The 19,266-nt window shown below is 38.8% G+C and overlaps 2 protein-coding genes and 1 long non-coding RNA gene across 4 annotated transcripts in view; 1 reads left to right on the top strand and 2 right to left on the bottom strand.

Annotated features, from left to right (window-relative positions):
• The window catches only part of LOC126471137 (delta(14)-sterol reductase LBR-like), an 887,948-nt gene that overhangs the window by 204,366 nt on the left and 664,316 nt on the right, over positions 1-19,266 (bottom strand). The gene's annotated exons all lie outside the window — the stretch shown is intronic.
• The window catches only part of LOC126471143 (uncharacterized), a 611,803-nt gene that overhangs the window by 214,945 nt on the left and 377,592 nt on the right, over positions 1-19,266 (top strand). The gene's annotated exons all lie outside the window — the stretch shown is intronic.
• LOC126471138 (delta(14)-sterol reductase LBR-like) overlaps positions 1-19,266 on the bottom strand; it is a 765,587-nt gene that overhangs the window by 685,419 nt on the left and 60,902 nt on the right. Inside the window, exons 4-5 of the mRNA XM_050099231.1 lie at positions 12,947-13,027; positions 10,964-11,044 (exon numbers count right to left, since the gene is read on the bottom strand). Of these exons, the coding sequence (XP_049955188.1) occupies positions 10,964-11,044; positions 12,947-13,027 (162 nt within the window). The remainder of the gene's footprint in view (positions 1-10,963; positions 11,045-12,946; positions 13,028-19,266) is intronic.

Raw genomic sequence — 19,266 nt, 5'->3', positions numbered from 1 at the left:
TAGCTTGTGTCCAACGAATAATGTGAGTTATACACACTGACCAACCAGAACATTTGACCATCGACCTACTATCAATATGAACCCATCCAGGAGATAGCAACGTCACCTGGCGAGGAATCACTGATAGTCAGACATACGCATGGTATATGTACGAGGTGCATTCAAGTTCTAAGGCCTCCGATTTTTTTTCTAATTAACTACTCACCCGAAATAGATGAAACTGGCGTTACTTCTCGACGTAATCGCCCTGCAGACGTACACATTTTTCACAACGCTGACGCCATGATTCCATGGCAGCGGCGAAGGCTTCTTTAGGAGTCTGTTTTGACCACTGGAAAATCGCTGAGGCAATACCAGCATAGTTGGTGAATGTGCAGCCACGGAGAGTGTCTTTCATTGTTGGAAAAAGCCAAAAGTCACTAGGAGCCAGGTCAGGTGAGTAGGGAGCATGAGGAATCACTTCAAAGTTGTTATCACGAAGAACCTGTTGCGTAACGTTAGCTCGATGTGCGGGTGCGTTGTCTTGGTGAAACAGCACATGCACAGCCCTTCCTGGACGTTTTTGTTGCAGTGTAGGAAGGAATTTGTTCTTCAAAACATTTTCGTAGGATGCACCTGTTACTGTAGTGCCCTTTGGAACGCAATGGGTAAGGATTATGCCCTCGCTGTCCCAGAACATGGACACCATCATTTTTTCAGCACTGGCGGTTACCCGAAATTTTTTTGGTGGCGGTGAATCTGTGTGCTTCCATTGAGCAGACTGGCGCTTTGTTTCTGGATTGAAAAATGGCATCCACGTCTCATCCATTGTCACAACCGACGAAAAGAAAGTCCTATTCATGCTGTAGTTGCGCGTCAACATTGCTTGGCAACATGCCACACGGGCAGCCATGTGGTCATCCGTCAGCATTCGTGGCACCCACCTGGATGACACTTTTCGCATTTTCAGGTCGTCATGCAGGATTGTGTGCACAGAACCCACAGAAATGCCAACTCTGGAGGCGATCTGTTCAACAGTCATTCGGCGATCCCCCAAAACAATTCTCTCCACTTTCTCGATCATGTCGTCAGACCGGCTCGTGCGAGCCCAAGGTTGTTTCGGTTTGTTGTCACATGATGTTCTGTCTTCATTAAACTGTCGCACCCACAAACGCACTTTCGACACATCCGTAACTCCATCACCACATGTCTCCTTCAACTGTCGATGAATTTCAATTGGTTTCACACCACGCAGATTCAGAAAACGAATGATTGCACGCTGTTCAAGTAAGGAAAACGTCGCCATTTTAAGTGTTTAAAACAGTTCTCATTCTCGCCGCTGGCGGTAAAATTCCATCTGCCATACGGTGCTTCCATCTCTGGGACGTATTGACAATGAACGCGGCCTCATTTTAAAACAATGCGCATGTTTCTATCTCTTTCCAGTCCGGAGAAAAAAAAGTCGGAGGCCTTAGAACTTGAATGCACCTCGTAGTATCAGTGAGCATGCCGACTGTGAGTAGAATGGAAAGGGCGCTCGATCTATCGGAGTTTGACTGAGGGCAGATTATAATGACCTGGAGGCTCGGCATGAGCATTTCAGAAACTGCACAACTTGTCGGGTGTTCAAGGACTGCTGTGGTGAGTGTCTTCAGCACATGGCAAAACCAAGGTGAAACCACATCCAGACGTTGTTGGGTTGGGCGGCCACCCGTCATTACAGATGTCTGACATCACTGACTGGTAAAAACAGGACAGGCAGCAGATTATAGTGGAACTAACATCAGACTTGAATGCTGCACAGAGTACAAGTTTGTCTGAACATGCAGTGCACCAAACATTCCTAACTATGGGCCTCCACAGCTGACGGCCCGTGCACGTGCCAATGTTAACACCATGACATCAGCAACTATGACTGAAATGGGCACGTAACCATTGGCACTGGGCGTTGGCACAGGGGTAGAGCGTTGCACAATCTGATGAATCCTGATACTTTCTTCATTGTGTCTATGGGAGGGTGCAAATCCGTCGTCTTTCAAGGGAACAGCTCCTTGACACTTGTACTGTGGGACGGATACAAGCTGGTAGCAGCTCCTTTATGCTGTGGGGAACATTCACGTGGGTATCCATGGCTCCAGTGGAGTGCGTGCAAGGCACCATGACAGTCAAAGAGAATCGTACACTGTTTGGAGACCACATCCACCCCTTCAAGACGATCACGTTTTCAGACAGCAATGGCATTTTTCAACAAGATAATGCACAATGTCACAAGGTGAGGAGTGTGATAGAGTGGTTCGAGGAACATAGTGGCAAGTTCCAATTGATATGCTGGCCCCCCCATTTGCCAGATCTGAAACCATCTAACACATCTGGGATGTGATTGAATGTGGTGTCAGAGCTCATCACGCTGGTGTAAATAAAACTTTTGTTACAGTCGCGAAAGATGGAATATTTCTCAATATTACATACGACACCTATGTGGTACTTAAATGAGATATTGTAATACAGTAAATTTTATATGAAATTTAGGTAACTTGTCCACATTTCTTTCTGAACATTGTGGCAACTAAAATCGACCATACGGAAAGTATACGCTATGGACTTTTACCTCTGCAAACTCTTCAAAATTTCGTGCAATGGTTTACCACATTTAATGCTGCATAATAACTGTGTTGAACATCGAAACAAAATTAAGTCATTTATCAGGGGAAGGTATCAGTCAAGAAGATGTGTAAAAATCAAATTTTTGGGCCAAATAGTTTTTGTGAAATCGAATGATAAGTGTGTCAAAACAGTCGGAACACCATGTATCTGCACAGGCAAGCAGCGCAGTGACAAAATCGCGCACAGTGCGGAATGCAGGGAGCACGTCTTTGTAGCAGCGAAAGGGTTAATGCGGCGGTGGTGGCTTTACGTCTTGAACTGCGTGCTCCCCCCTAAACGTAAGTTTGCAAACTATACTATACTATGGCGCTGCTTCTCTTGGCGCGTGCGTCGTGTGCATCTGGCAACGCAGCAATCTCCCGTATCTGGGCGGGCATGCGCGAGCCGCCAAGATGAAAGAATTGAACTGTAACACTATCAGATATTGGTGTCTTGTTGGTATAAATATGCAATTGGGTTGTGGTTGTAGTTCTACAAAATGAGCGAACAAAGTAAGAACTCTGTTGCTAAAGAGTTGTATTGGTAGGCAAATTCCACTCTTTGTTGCCAATGAACAGCAGTTAGCATGGCTGTATGAATCGGACATCTGCTTCGCAGGCCTGTATGCAGTAACATTCACTGAATGGTCGTTAAGGAAACACTGTTGGTAGCCCTTTGGTCCACGTGGGCATTCAACAGTTGCATGTCTGTTTGCCCGTACGTGCCTCTGCTGCTGTCTTTCACCTGTCATCTGTGGCCTGCCTCAACACCAGTTTTGGACAGGGGCATTTTGCCATCCATGCCATACTTTCACTGCAGCAGCACGCAAACAGTTTATAAAACTTAGCCATTTTGGAAATGCTTTCACTCTTGACCTGAAAGTCAATGACCATACCGTTTTGGATGTCCAATACATCACTCCATTTCTGCATTTCAACAATGACTGCATTGTTTTCTGCATCCCCCTGATCCACTTTATATGCCCTCCATTGTTAGTGCGGCCACATGCCATCTGTGAACAGTTATTGCACACTCACATTTTAACAGATGGTGGTAACATTAATGTGACTGGACCATATATTTCCTTCAGTGTCACAGCGGCAAATCTTCAAAAATCGAATCAAGTTTCTGATGAGGCATTTTAAATAAAGAGTTGTTCTCGAAACTAATTTAAAAGTAAAAGGCACATTTGTTTCATAAATGACAAAGAATTGGAGCAATAAATGTAATTTGATTGCAAACTCGTCTAAGGTTCATAACACTTTTTATTTACAGATGAGAAATAAATGTCTTATCCATGTAATTGAATAATGTTTTGAATACTATTTGTCATTCACAAATAACAAACAAAATTATCTTCATTCATTGTTCATCATTTGTGTACATTTTGTCCAACCCTGATTGCAGCAAACTGTAACACACATGCGCACACTGCAAATTCACAGCCTATGTGGGAGAGATTGCAAGCCAGTGATGTCCACTCACTTGGCTTTGGGATCCAAGTGGCCATGTAAATAAGTTCACCCAGCTTTCACTGAGCGAGACAGCTTTCTCTCTCTCTCTCTCTCTCTCTCTCTCTCTCTCTCTCTCTCTCTCTCTCTCTCTCTCTCTCTCTCTCTCTAACACACACACACACACACACACACACACACACACACACACACACATACCAGGGCGTATACACGGACAGGGAAAAAAAAATTCCCGGATTTCCAGGTTAAAAATACACTTTCTCCAGGGTGAAAACACGCTTTTTCTGTGTTAAGTGACTGTAAATATTCCCTTGTTAATCCTCTAAATAGTTATGGTTTTAGACACAGGTGTAGAATTTCCTGGCACTATAGAAAACAAAACTCAGAGAAAAAGACGCATTTTGGAAATATCTTTGATGTGCAGCAACATGTATGCTGCATATTTTCGTATAACGAAAGTATACATTGGAATTCCACCAAACACCGCATGTTACTTTCCGAATCATTGAAATCGAGATTGCGATGCGCTTCTGTAAGCCGGTTATAGCTCATGTCATGTGATTTAGCCAGCCGATGACAGGAGATATTCAGAGCATAGGGCACGTGATGTAGTCAGCCAACAGCAACACACTGTTAAGTACCACTAACACACAAACAGGGAAAGTTAATAGTTTAAATTAATACACATAGTGTTGTTACAAGAAAAGCAAAGCTTCCACATATAAAATTGGGCTCTAAGGTTAATAAGCTGCAAGAGAAGCTAAGCTTTCGCATATAATGTTGATCTTTTTCGTGTGTGTTACACTTCAAGATATATCACACAAATGTTGCAGTAAAATTTTTAATAATGACAAATGTCTTATCTTCAGGGTTCAAAATTCTTCTAAATGGCTCATCATCAAAGAGTTGATTTTTAAATGAGAGTCAAACACTCTGTGATTTAAGAAATTCATGGTAGATTCTCGCACACAGTTCAACTTACATAAAAGGATATTTACTTTGAAAGTAACGCTTTTCAAACAACCATTTGCAATATTTTCCCGCAACCTAATAGAAATAGGTTTGTTTCAGCACTTGCAAGAGAGCGCAGATAACAGGTGACACCGAACTTGCGCAGCTACCATGACATAGGAAGCCCATATATACGTACGTGTAAAAATATTGAATGATCATACATTATGTCATAAAAGAAACAAGACATCAGAGGATACTCCAAGAGCATTCGAATTTCATGAACCATACTAAAGTGTGCACATTTAAATGGGACATTTGTATGTCCAGATTCCCAATGAAGTAGACCCTGACCTGATATTAAGCTTTTCAGTGTGGTTTTCGGGATGTAAATTTTCTTGAAGCACCAGTACTATATTATATCATGTTTGGTTCTTTATTATGGCATAATGCCTTTTGTGCTAGAAGATGAAAATGTGCCATTGAAATGCAGAGAACAGTTGAAACTAGCCATTAGTGTGGAATTACACATTTCGTTTCAACTACATTGACTGCCTCTGTGGAACAGGTTAATAAAAGCCAAATTTCATTAGCAAACAGACAAAAATAACTTCATTGTTCTGAAGGTGATTAATGCTTGATTGTCAGAAAGGTGGAAATACAATAGAATATGAAACTAATGACATATTTTAGCCTTCCGTAATTATGTGAATGTATTTTAATTCACTTGATAGCTCCCGGATACAGATATCCATTTTGCTTTCATTTGACATGAGAGTAAACAAACAGAAAACAGCAAAATCACTAAATGTAAACACGGGTCACATGGAGACTACCCACTATAACTCAGACAATCCCGGATCTGCGATATTTGCGAACCGGGTAAATACTAAAAATTATCGAATTTTCAAAAATATGTTCATCTCGTAGTGCACATCTTTCTGAAAAGTCTGAAACATGAAGCGTGTATTCGAGGAAATGTACGACATGTATGCAAAAGTGTAGTGCCACACCTCTTCATAAAGCATTCTTCTATCGCACGTCACTGTATTTCGCTCTGTGGAATGGAAACGTGTATATTTTCTAATGGATGCCATCAAACTATATTCTGGACAGTGGAAATTGAAACGTCCTGTGGTGCCTCTCCCGCTCCCAGTCGGCCAGTTTGATAGTAGCAGCCTGCTTCTCTTTTTTTGAAATAAATAAAAAATAAAAAAATAAAAAAAACACCACCTCGATAGCAGATGGGATTATTTGTAATCAGGAGAACAAGAACTCTTCAGAAAATTTGCACTCTTTATTGCCTATTAGCTAATAACTTGCTGTTTTCTGTGAAATGAAATATAGAATACATAAAACTAATAAAGACAAGAGACAAGCAAGAAAGTACAAAATTCTTCAATCCTTAGCTTGTAGCATTTTTTCTCTCTAATCTTGCTACAGCGTTACATGGCGTGCTTTCCTTTCTGTGAAAGATCGTCAAACGTTTTGCTACAAGAAAAATCGAAATATCATTATCTAATATTCAAAAAGCTGTTAACACAAATAGTACCCAAGACTGGTGTGGTTTCTCGAACTGATTACGTCTATTTTGTCGCTGTCTGCTAGATAAAACAAAATAGGTCTTTCTAATACTGCAGCAATTTTGTAACACGCACCAAATAAACGAGACTGCTTTGGCACAAATGGACATTTTTTTAATATGACAGAATATAATTCCCGAAGTACCAATATCAAATGCTTGTTAAGCCTGCTACAAGAAAAAAGCTTTATGTTAGGAAATAGTTTCACATGTCATTCATACACACCAGCTTCTCAGGAATGAGATCTAAAAGTAGTATTAAGAAATTTTTATATAAATTTCGAATCATCTTATTCTTCCTCGTTCTAACAAACAATCTTGTCATCACCAATTCTGCAGCTATTCCTGTCATTGTCAAAATTTGTTCACCGATTAACTTCACCAAGCCTGCCTGAATCACAGGTTTTGTTATCCCATAATTATTTTCCGGTTAGGCATTATTACGAGTTCGTACAACACATTTTCTGTGTTACTTACAGAATAGAACTTACGTGGCTGCTAGCCAGGGACTGTATAACTGGTCCTTACTAGTGTAGCTATCTGGCCAAAAATTTTCTGTCATAAATTCGTTTTCTTGGATACACTGAGAAGATAATACGTAATCTTTCTCACCTGTTATTCCTGTCAGTCGTTTATTTCCACTCTGGTAGTCTGAATCTATGGATTTCGCTAGTAATTATAACAATGCGGATCATTCACAAACCCAATCAACGACATAATCAAACAGTGATTGGCATTCATCCATTTGGCTTTACTCCGCTCAGCTCGTATAGCCCCGTCCCCTTGTGTCTCCGGAAAGTTCATTTCTAGATGTGACAAGGATTATCCTAACAGAGACATCACACACACTATACACGCATTCAAAAATAGATTAATGATTTATACCGAAATCAACTTAAAATGTGTTGAAAAACCAACAGGGAAGTCTTTCAAAATCATATGAATAATCGACAGACAAACATGCGCTGAATGCTAGGTGCTTTGTGAAACAAGTGTTTTTTCCTCAAGAATATGAATTTGGCACCCCCTTTTCCCGCTAGCATCTAGCTGCTTGCTGCAACTGATTGCACAGCCAACAGCCACATTCCTGCTCAAACAAGACTCAACTGCACATGCACATGAGCCCGCTCGTAACTGATAAGACAAATCTAATGTAAACTGTTGTGACTTCACGTTCATCGGAGGCAACTTGTTGTTATGAAGCATTGTATAGTCTTCCAAAAGCCTTTGACACATTTTGCTTTCGGCTGATGCTTGCATGAGCAGTGTGTGTCGTTGTTGTATATGGCGCATTTCCTTTGCAATTTAAGTTATTTTCATTTTTTTCTTTCGTTTATCTTTTATTGTTGAAGTATTATTCTGCAGTAGTGGGGTACAATAATATCCTTTGTTAGAGTATCGGTTCTTACCAGTCAAAATTACAAAAATGTAACTGAAGACTAAAACAATAAAAAATTCCCAGAATTCTAAAAAATTCCCAAGTTTTTCCCGGTTTTCTCCGAGATGAAAAAATTCCTGGGTTCTTCACTGATCTCCCGGTTGTCCTGGGTCGTAGACACACACACACACACACACACACACACACACACACACAAAAGCAGTGTAAATAGCACGCATATATGGAACACATGTGCAATACTCTAGTCTGGCACTCTGCATTACAGTGACTGAAAAACAAAATCTATAAATATTTTTAGACCACACTGGAACTCTTCCCCTAGCTGTGCAAATAGAGATATTTTTGGTTCTACTTACGCCAAGTATTTTCCCAGTGCTATCTGTAGAGTTGTCAAGCATCGTAACTGCTAAGACAAATCTAATGTAAACTGTTGTGACTTCACGTTCATCGGAGGCAACTTCTTGTTATGAAGCATTGTATAGTCTTCCTAAAGCCTTTGACACATTTTGCTGTTGGCAGACGCTTGCATGAGCAGTGTGTGTCGTTGTTGTATATGGCGCATTTCCTTTGCAATTTAAGTTATTTTCATTTTTTTCTTTCGTTTATCTTTTATTGTTGAAGTATTATTCTGCAGTAGCGGGGTACAATAATATCCTTTGTTAGAGTATCGGTTTTTACCAGTCAAAATTACAAAAATGTAACTGAAGACTAAAACAATGAAAAATTCCCAGAATTCTAAAAAATTCCCAAGTTTTTCCCGGTTTTCTCCCAGATGAAAAAATTCCTGGGTTCTTCCCTGATCTCCCGGTTGTCCTGGGTCGTAGACACACACACACACACACACACACACACACACACAAAAGCAGTGTAAATAGCACGCATATATGGAACACATGTGCAATACTCTAGTCTGGCACTCTGCATTACAGTGACTGAAAAACAAAATCTATAAATATTTTTAGACCACACTGGAACTCTTCCCCTAGCTGTGCAAATAGAGATATTTTTGGTTCTACTTACGCCAAGTATTTTCCCAGTGCTATCTGTAGAGTTGTCAAGCATCGTAACTGCTAAGACAAATCTAATGTAAACTGTTGTGACTTCACGTTCATCGGAGGCAACTTCTTGTTATGAAGCATTGTATAGTCTTCCTAAAGCCTTTGACACATTTTGCTGTTGGCAGACGCTTGCATGAGCAGTGTGTGTCGTTGTTGTATATGGCGCATTTCCTTTGCAATTTAAGTTATTTTCATTTTTTTCTTTCGTTTATCTTTTATTGTTGAAGTATTATTCTGCAGTAGCGGGGTACAATAATATCCTTTGTTAGAGTATCGGTTTTTACCAGTCAAAATTACAAAAATGTAACTGAAGACTAAAACAATGAAAAATTCCCAGAATTCTAAAAAATTCCCAAGTTTTTCCCGGTTTTCTCCCAGATGAAAAAATTCCTGGGTTCTTCCCTGATCTCCCAGTTGTCCTGGGTCGTAGACACACACACACACACACACACACACACACACACACACACACACACACACACACAAAAGCAGTGTAAATAGCACGCATATATGGAACACATGTGCAATACTCTAGTCTGGCACTCTGCATTACAGTGACTGAAAAACCAAATCTATAAATATTTTTAGACCACACTGGAACTCTTCCCCTAGCTGTGCAAATAGAGATATTTTTGGTTCTACTTACGCCAAGTATTTTCCCAGTGCTATCTGTAGAGTTGTCAAGCATCGTAACTGCTAAGACAAATCTAATGTAAACTGTTGTGACTTCACGTTCATCGGAGGCAACTTCTTGTTATGAAGCATTGTATAGTCTTCCTAAAGCCTTTGACACATTTTGCTGTTGGCAGACGCTTGCATGAGCAGTGTGTGTCGTTGTTGTATATGGCGCATTTCCTTTGCAATTTAAGTTATTTTCATTTTTTTCTTTCGTTTATCTTTTATTGTTGAAGTATTATTCTGCAGTAGCGGGGTACAATAATATCCTTTGTTAGAGTATCGGTTTTTACCAGTCAAAATTACAAAAATGTAACTGAAGACTAAAACAATGAAAAATTCCCAGAATTCTAAAAAATTCCCAAGTTTTTCCCGGTTTTCTCCCAGATGAAAAAATTCCTGGGTTCTTCCCTGATCTCCCAGTTGTCCTGGGTCGTAGACACACACACACACACACACACACACACACACACACACACACACACACACACACACACACAAAAAAGCAGTGTAAATAGCACGCATATATGGAACACATGTGCAATACTCTAGTCTGGCACTCTGCATTACAGTGACTGAAAAACCAAATCTATAAATATTTTTAGACCACACTGGAACTCTTCCCCTAGCTGTGCAAATAGAGATATTTTTGGTTCTACTTACGCCAAGTATTTTCCCAGTGCTATCTGTTGAGTTGTCAAGCATGGGTCACACAGCTATGAATGGCAATGAAAGGTCATAATCAAAATTCTGGAGATTTCATAATTATCAAATTGGATGGGCAAAGAGTAATAATGTTGATAAACGCTTCAAATCAGAGAAGCACTCTGTTCACCAGTGGGAAAATACCGCTGATTCTCAAAATAAACCATCATCGGCTGGAAGCTTAAACACAGCCAAAAGAAGGAAACAAGGAGAGACCTTTGTGGGGAGGGGGGGGGGGATCGAAATTTTGGCAAAAGCAAACATTAGAGTCAAAAAACTACAAAATCACCACTTCTTTTTTAGAAAATAAGTAAACTTTGAGGCTTTGCATTTATGTTCATAGCACAACAACCCTTTAAATTTATAAGTCTAATCATTTACAAACAAGCAAAAAGTTTGATGTTAACTTCATCAAAAACAGATGCCACATTTTCTAGTCCATCTCTGCTTGCAAAGTGACAGTTACAGATCATAAAATACTCTCAGGTATAAAACTTACTAGGCCTGTATTTCACATCTTCAGCTTCTTTTGACACACTAACTGATCTTTCACGTGAAGATGGGTGGACATCTGCAACACCTGTAGATAGATTTACAGCAAAATTAGGAACTCCGCAAAATATGTTGAAAGAAGTCTATCTAAATATGGACAGTACATACAGACTTACACAGTAAAATCAACACAAGAAACCAACAGCATAAGGAAAACACACACACACACACACACACACACACACACACACACACACACACACACACACAAAAGGAGGAAAAGGACGAGTGATTAAATCTAATGATACTGGGAGGGAACCAAACAAGGAAAGAGGGCACAAATGGATGGCAAGAGAGTGGAATGCTCGAGAGAATAGTTTGAAGGGTGGGAACGAGTGGGGGTTGGATGACACATGCCTAGCCATTCATCCATTCGGCTTTACTCTGCTCAGCTCGTATAGCCCCGTCCCCTTGTGTCTCCGGAAAGTTCATTTCTAGATGTGACAAGGATTCTCCTAACAGAGACATCACGCACACTATACACGCATTCAAAAATAGATTAATGATTTATACTGAAATCAACTTAAAATGTGTTCAAAAACCAACAGGGAAGTCTTTCAAAATCATATGAATAATCGACAGACAAACATGGGCTGAATGGTAGGCGCTTTGTGAAACAAGTGTTTTTTCCTCAAGAATATGAATTTGGCACCCCCTTTTCCCGCTAGCATCTAGCTGCTTGCTGCAACTGATTGCACAGCCAACAGCCACATTCCTGCTCAAACAAGACTCAACTGCACATGCACATGAGCCCGCTCGTAACTGCTAAGACAAATCTAATGTAAACTGTTGTGACTTCACATTCATCGGAGGCAACTTGTTGTTATGAAGCATTGTATAGTCTTCCTAATGCCTTTGACACATTTTGCTGTTGGCAGATGCTTGCATGAGTAGTGTGTGTCGTTGTTGTATATGGCGCATTTCCTTTGCATTTTAAGTTATTTTCATTTTTTTCTTTCGTTTATCTTTTATTGTTGAAGTATTATTCTGCAGTAGCGGGGTACAATAATATCCTTTGTTAGAGTATCGGTTTTTACCAGTCAAAATTACAAAAATGTAACTGAAGACTAAAACAATAAAAAATTCCCAGAATTCTAAAAAATTCCCAAGTTTTTCCCAGTTTTCTCCGAGATGAAAAAATTCCTGGGTTCTTCCCTGATCTCCCGGTTGTCCTGGGTCGTAGAGACACACACACACACACACACACACACACACACACACACAAAAGCAGTGTAAATAGCACGCATATATGGAACACATGTGCAATACTCTAGTCTGGCACTCTGCATTACAGTGACTGAAAAACAAAATCTATAAATATTTTTAGACCACACTGGAACTCTTCCCCTAGCTGTGCAAATAGAGATATTTTTGGTTCTACTTACGCCAAGTATTTTCCCAGTGCTATCTGTTGAGTTGTCAAGCATGGGTCACACAGCTATGAATGGCAATGAAAGGTCATAATCAAAATTCTGGAGATTTCATAATTATCAAATTGGATGGGCAAAGAATAATAATGTTGATAAACACTTCAAATCAGAGAAGCACTCTGTTCACCAGTGGGAAAATACCGTTGATTCTCAAAATAAACCATCATCGGCTGGAAGCTTAAACACAGCCAAAAGAAGGAAACAAGGAGAGACCTTTGTGGGGAGGGGGGGGGGGGGGGGTCGAAATTTTTGCAAAAGCAAACATTAGAGTCAAAAAACTACCAAATCACCACTTCTTTTTTAGAAAATAAGTAAACTTTGAGGCTTTGCATTTATGTTCATAGCACAACAACCCTTTAAATTTATAAGTCTAATCATTTACAAACAAGCAAAAAGTTTGATGTTAACTTCATCAAAAACAGATGCCACATTTTCTAGTCCATCTCTGCTTGCAAAGTGACAGTTACAGATCATAAAATACTCTCAGGTATAAAACTTACTAGGCCTGTATTTCACATCTTCAGCTTCTTTTGACACACTAACTGATCTTTCACGTGAAGATGGGTGGACATCTGCAACACCTGTAGATAGATTTACAGCAAAATTAGGAACTCCGCAAAATATGTTGAAAGAAGTCTATCTAAATATGGACAGTACATACAGACTTACACAGTAAAATCAACACAAAAAACAAACAGCATAAGGAAAACACACACACACACACACACACACACACACACACACACACACAAGGAGGGAAAGGACGAGTGATTAAATCTAATGATACTGGGAGGGAACCAAACAAGGAAAGAGGGCACAAATGGATGGCAAGAGAGTGGAATGCTCGAGAGAATAGTTTGAAGGGTGGGAATGAGTGGTGGTTGGATGACACATGCCTAGCCAGGATGGGGATGTGGGAATTGTGGTGATAGGAGTGAACAGGAAAAACTGGAGATGATACTGCAGTGACATAATACGGCAGGGGAGGGGGGGGGGGGGCAGTTTCCGGGTATGTAGAGGTGGAAGGGGGGAAGAGGGAGGTGGCAGTAGATGTCTGCATCCGGCCTTTATGCTTGCTTGAAATGCTTGCAGCATACAGTTACACAAAAGTCCGGCAGATAGTAATATATTCATTTTGGATGCAGGGAGCACCTGCATTCGACTTCTGTCACACTCATTCAGTCATCCCATACTTGAATGGCCCAAATGTCCACTCTAAGTCTGCATGCAACACTGGAAGCAACTTGAGCTCGTACACAGCATGTGTATTCATCAGATTGTCGGATGTACATTAGGTGACGTAATGGATTCCTCCCTGTAAGACAATTCTCTTTTGCTGAAGCGAAAGTTGAGACAGCAGGAAAGGTGAAAGTACTGGATAACTGGGATGTAGAAGAATTAATTATTAATCCAAAAAGTTTCTACAGTTGGTTGAGAATGACTCGAAACGTAACGAGTAAGGGGCATACACTTAGTACGTCCAGCAGCTTTCAGAAAATGATATCTTCTCATGAGTGTCTGGAAAGTGAGTTAACATTTACTTTAACATTAAGTGACATCAACTGATATAAAATTTGGACATAGTTTTTAAATGTTACAATACATTTTTTTCTGTTATTGACATGTTCTAGATGCTGCAAACTGACCATTATTACAAAAGTTGGTGGTTGCTTGGTTTTTCTGAGAAATTTTTAACTGTTTCCAAATTTGCTTTGCTGCATGACAGGGTGGCCCTGCCCTCCAAACCCCACAGTACTCCATTCAACCACAGCTTGCTTCCTCCAAGCATTCATACTCTAATATACCATGTCCAAGCACGGAAAGCTCAAGAATGTATGAGAGATAAAAATCCCCAACCTGTGGACTTCTGCCAGAGACACTGGCATTGGGACAGGTTGTGCCAGCGAATTCTGTGGGAGGGCGTGCGTGAACTGAGAAAATGGAGTGGGGATATCAGACCGGGAACTGGGGTCAAATGAATTTCATAAATGTTTAAGTTTTAAGCCTAATAATACCACTGGAGGCAAAGTCACTTTACACGGCTTAAATAACACATCCCCCGAAACTTGTGGCTTGGCTTGTGTGGCTAAATGACACAGATAGCCATAGAGTAGGTTCAACAACATTGGTGGGTAATTGGTGGAGCTTCTTAAAGATGATTAACATCTTTTCAGTAACTGTGGGAACAACAGTCTGGATGGTTCATTTAGCTGGCCTTTTAACATTAGCCAACATAGTCTTGCTACAATGGTCATGCAGCACAGCTGAATGTTAGATGTTCTGTGCGTCTCTGAATATCACATAATAACTAGGATCGAAAAGTTATGTATCAGGGGCTATAGACTAGTATCACTTCCAAGTAATACTATCATGGAAAATGTAGGAGTTGCAATATATGTAAAAGTTGGACACGAAGTCAACAATCACTGAAACAAATAGTTTTTTGTTGATCACAATCTACATGCTTGTGCTTACGAGTTCCTGCTGCAGAATACTTCTCTGACACTTTTAACAGCCTACAGATCTCCTCTATGGGAAATTTCAGTTATTTATGAGAAATCTAGATGCATTATTGAGCCACCTGTCAGATAAGAACAGTTAGCAGTTTGGGTAGATTTCAAAGTAGATTTTTTTAAAAGATAGGGACAGCAAAAATGACCTATCATCAATATTTGGGTGTTTCAATTTAATTTCTGTAGTCAATTTTTCAACTCATATGCAGCATGATAGTAGGACACTGATTGATAACATTTTTGTATACAGTTTTCAGGCTGAAATAATTAATGTTTACCCAATTGTTAATGCTCTACCTCATGATGCACAATTAATGTAAATAAACAATATTGTACTTCACCACTCTGAGGCAGGTTCATACAATTATTAATGAGAATAGGATACATTGTTTTAAAAGAGGTGACATGAGATGATGAATATATAGAAAGAGATGTTACTGTCAAATTCAATTTACATATGCAATATGCATCACTGGAACAGGGAATTTTTCCCACATGGGGTAAAATACGCAGCTGTTAAACCTCTTCATAAGAAAGGCAACAAGACAGACTTAAAGAATTATTGTTTAATTTCCTTACTGACAGACTTTTCCAAAATACTCAAAAAACTAATGTATTCAAGAGTAGTCTCACACTTGAGTAGAAACAGTTTACTTAGCATATCACAGTTTGGATTCAAGAAGAGTTGCTAAAATGAGAATGCTATTTACACCTTCACTCATCAAATAGTAAAAGTCTCAAGTAATAAAATATTGCCAGTTGGCATTTTCTGTGAACTTTCCATGACATTTGATTGTGTAAATCATGTTACTCTCTTACAAAAACTCAAGTTTTATGGAACTGATGAGCATACACACAACTAGATTGAATCATACATAGAAAACAAAATGCAAAAAGTGTGCTGAATGATTCCAACATGTTGGAAGGGTAGAAAGTTTGAGCGACCGGGGAGAGATCACAATGGGAGTCCCACAAAGTTCAATTTTGGGTCCACTCCTATTCCTCATATATGTGAATAATCTTCCACTTAACACCCAACTAACGGAATTGGTACTTTTTGCAGACAATACTAGTGTTATAATAATTCCCATCAGATAGAAAGCAACAGTAGAAATTGTAAGTGACATTTTCCAAATAATTATAAGTGATTCTCAGAAAATGGAATCTTCCTAAATTTTGAGAAAAACATAGTATATTCAGTTTTGTTACAACATACACAGTCATACCAACAATTGATGTAGCACCTGAGCAGAAGTCAGCGAATAGGGTAGAATGCTCCCATTTTTTGGGCGTATATTGATGAAAATTTTAACTGAAAGAAGTGTACTACTGAGCTTCTCAAACAATTAAGTTCAGTTACTTTTTCTCTTCACACAATTATCAAATGTCGAAAGAGGAAATTAATTAATTTCACATATTTTGCATATTCCCATTCAATGTCTTATGGAATAATTTTCTGGGTAACTCAGCACTTAGAAACAAAGTACCAATTGCACAAAAGTGAGCAATAAGAATAATGTGTGGTGTTCCCAAACCAATGTCATGTAGGTACCACTTCAAGGAACTAGGTATTTTTAACTGTGCCATCCAATACATATACATTCACTAATGAGATTCATCATAAATAATCCATCACAATTTAATAAGAACAGTGATGTCCATACAGACAACACTGGAGGCAAAAATGATCTTTATTTCCCATTACTCAAGATGTCAGTGGTTCAGAAAGGAGGTCAACATTCAGCAACAAAAATTTATTATCATTTGTCAAATACCATAAAATGTCTGACAGGTAGCAAAGCAAGTTTCAAATCTAACCCAAAATAATCTCTCCTGGGGAACTCCTCATGTTCCACTGACAAATGTCTACACAAAAACTTAAAATAGATTTTGTGTGGTCCAGCCTTAAAAAACAACAAATTGAGAAAAATGCAGGAATGAGGAAAACATTAAAACCAAAATATGAGCAAAACCATGTGTAATTGGCATATATGATTAAAAATCTTAATGTTCAGCAATAAGTTGTTTAAAATCTGTGTAACTGAAGGAAATTAAACATGCAAAACATTGTTTATACAATAATTTGTGGTAATAAATTTCATCAGCTCTTAAAAAATCATAGATATGTAACAGCAAATCAAAACTCGTCACGAAATTAACGCTGTTATCTGGGTACAAGGTAATCAAGCTATTTTTTGACATGCTACGAGAACAAATTACACATCAACATGCATGATTTTGAGAGATATTTCCTTGGTCCTTACCCAGAAAAAAAATAAAAATTGATCAACATTGGTAATTAAACCGAAAACTGTGAAGTACAGTGAAAGGTGTCAGACTGTAACATGTGGCGGTGTGCATTTTCCTACTGTAGCCAATGGCAGTGCAGCATACTCTGGTAATATATGAGTGCAGTGACCTCTAGTGTATTGCTTGTAAACTTTTCCTTATTCACTGTGCCACTCCATCTCTATCTTGTTATCCCCACTGATAATGGTGCCCCAAGCAGGCAGCAAATGTTACTTCTGAACACGATGTCGCATGAGTGCATCATTGATTTGTAACATAGTTATTATAATAAGGAATGTACGTGGTGCCATAACAATCGATAGTAACTACAAAATTACACCACATCTGTGATTATTTAGTTTTGTAAGGACCCTCGGAGATCAGAAATGGTGCATTACAGGACGGTTTATATACTATTCTCTTGTAACATACAGACATTTACTGAATAATGCCATTTTCCTTTAACAACACCGAATTGCCAGTAACCACCAGAAGACCTGACCTTTTACAGAAAGACCTTGTATACCTACCCAACGAAGTACAGGTTTGTTCACTACATTTTTCGCCAAATCGGTGGAAAGAAGGAAACTTATATGGAATGTAATACTCACATTATTTGACATATCAAATAAGCCACCAGAACTGTAGCTTAAGGGGAAACCTAACAAACATGACGATAAATTGTCAAAAGTCATAAAACTGTTTCCCAACACAGGAGGAACCAATCTCACAATTGTTGCTAAACCTGAGCCACAACTTGTGAAAATCTTTAACACGTTCACTTTTGAAGCAAAAATAATTACATATACAAAAACACTCACGTATTAAAAAGTCAAGTTAGGTGTAAGAATGGGATAACTCCAGTAATGAAGGACTTAACAAAATTTTCTCAACAGTATACCCCGTAACTAGAAGCAAATGAAAGTTTTCTCCAAACTACAAGCAGTTTTTCACAAGGAAAGTGTTCCAGTTCTTATTACCTTAACTAAAACTATAAGTTTCAGATTACAGACTACATAAATAGATTGGTCTGAATCCTATGTTTATCACTGATGGCTGCACAAATGTCATGGACACATGTTTCTTTCATTAACCTGGAGCTGAATTTGACATTTAAGTAACTTCTCTCGAGAAGTTAGTATACAACTACAGCAGTTTACAAGTAGCTTTGTATTTTTATGTAAAATTCCTTTCTGTAGATTGAATCTGCCAATAACACAAAGCCTTGTAATTATATTTCAAAACCCTGGAGGTGCAGAAGTATTTACTGGTGTATTGCACTGGAGTGAAGAATCAAATTCAGTGGACAATCTTTGTGATACAAGCTAGTTAGGTTAATGAGTCTATTACTATAGGATGGTCTATACATCATGGTCGTCACAAGTTTCCCAAAGTGAAACTCCCTGATATTTCCCTAATTTCCTGACAAGTTTTAGCATTTTTCCCTGACAAATTTTGAGATCGAGGGTAACTAACAGCGTAAGTTAACAAAAATATATAAGGACTTCTGTATTTCCAAAGGCGTGCGAAAAAATCTTAAGTACTAACATTGCAACATCTTTTGTAATGAACTATTTTCAGATGGAGAAAGCAAGGGAAATGGTATATCTGTTTCATTAAGACCACTGATATTATTTTATTTCAATACAGCGAAACTCACTTGGTGACAAAAATACGCATTTCGTTGGAGCCGCAAGACAGATTTAAAATACCTTCACTAATTTCAGAAATAACCTTGGAAAAAAGTAGGCCTCTTGAAAGAAGCGTATAAGACAGGGAACAGTTGTCTAAACAAACACTATAGGTGACTGCCAGTAAAATGTTGATTCTACTATGTTCGTTATTGTGAGTTATTACCCACTGTGTTATGTCTATTATTTTACAGATATTGTATGGTTTTTCATTCAAGAAATACATGAGTACATAGCATGCAAACTACCAGCAACTGGCACAATTTTCTTCTTCTTATTTTCCATACTTTCTAATATATAAACTACTTCTGAAGTGTCAAAATGTAC

This window comes from Schistocerca serialis, chromosome 3 (genome assembly GCF_023864345.2).
Source record: "Schistocerca serialis cubense isolate TAMUIC-IGC-003099 chromosome 3, iqSchSeri2.2, whole genome shotgun sequence".
Classification (NCBI taxonomy): Eukaryota; Metazoa; Arthropoda; class Insecta; order Orthoptera; family Acrididae; genus Schistocerca; species Schistocerca serialis.
The sequence above is the reverse complement of the archived record's forward strand: the minus strand, read 5'-3'. Positions and strand labels throughout refer to the sequence as shown.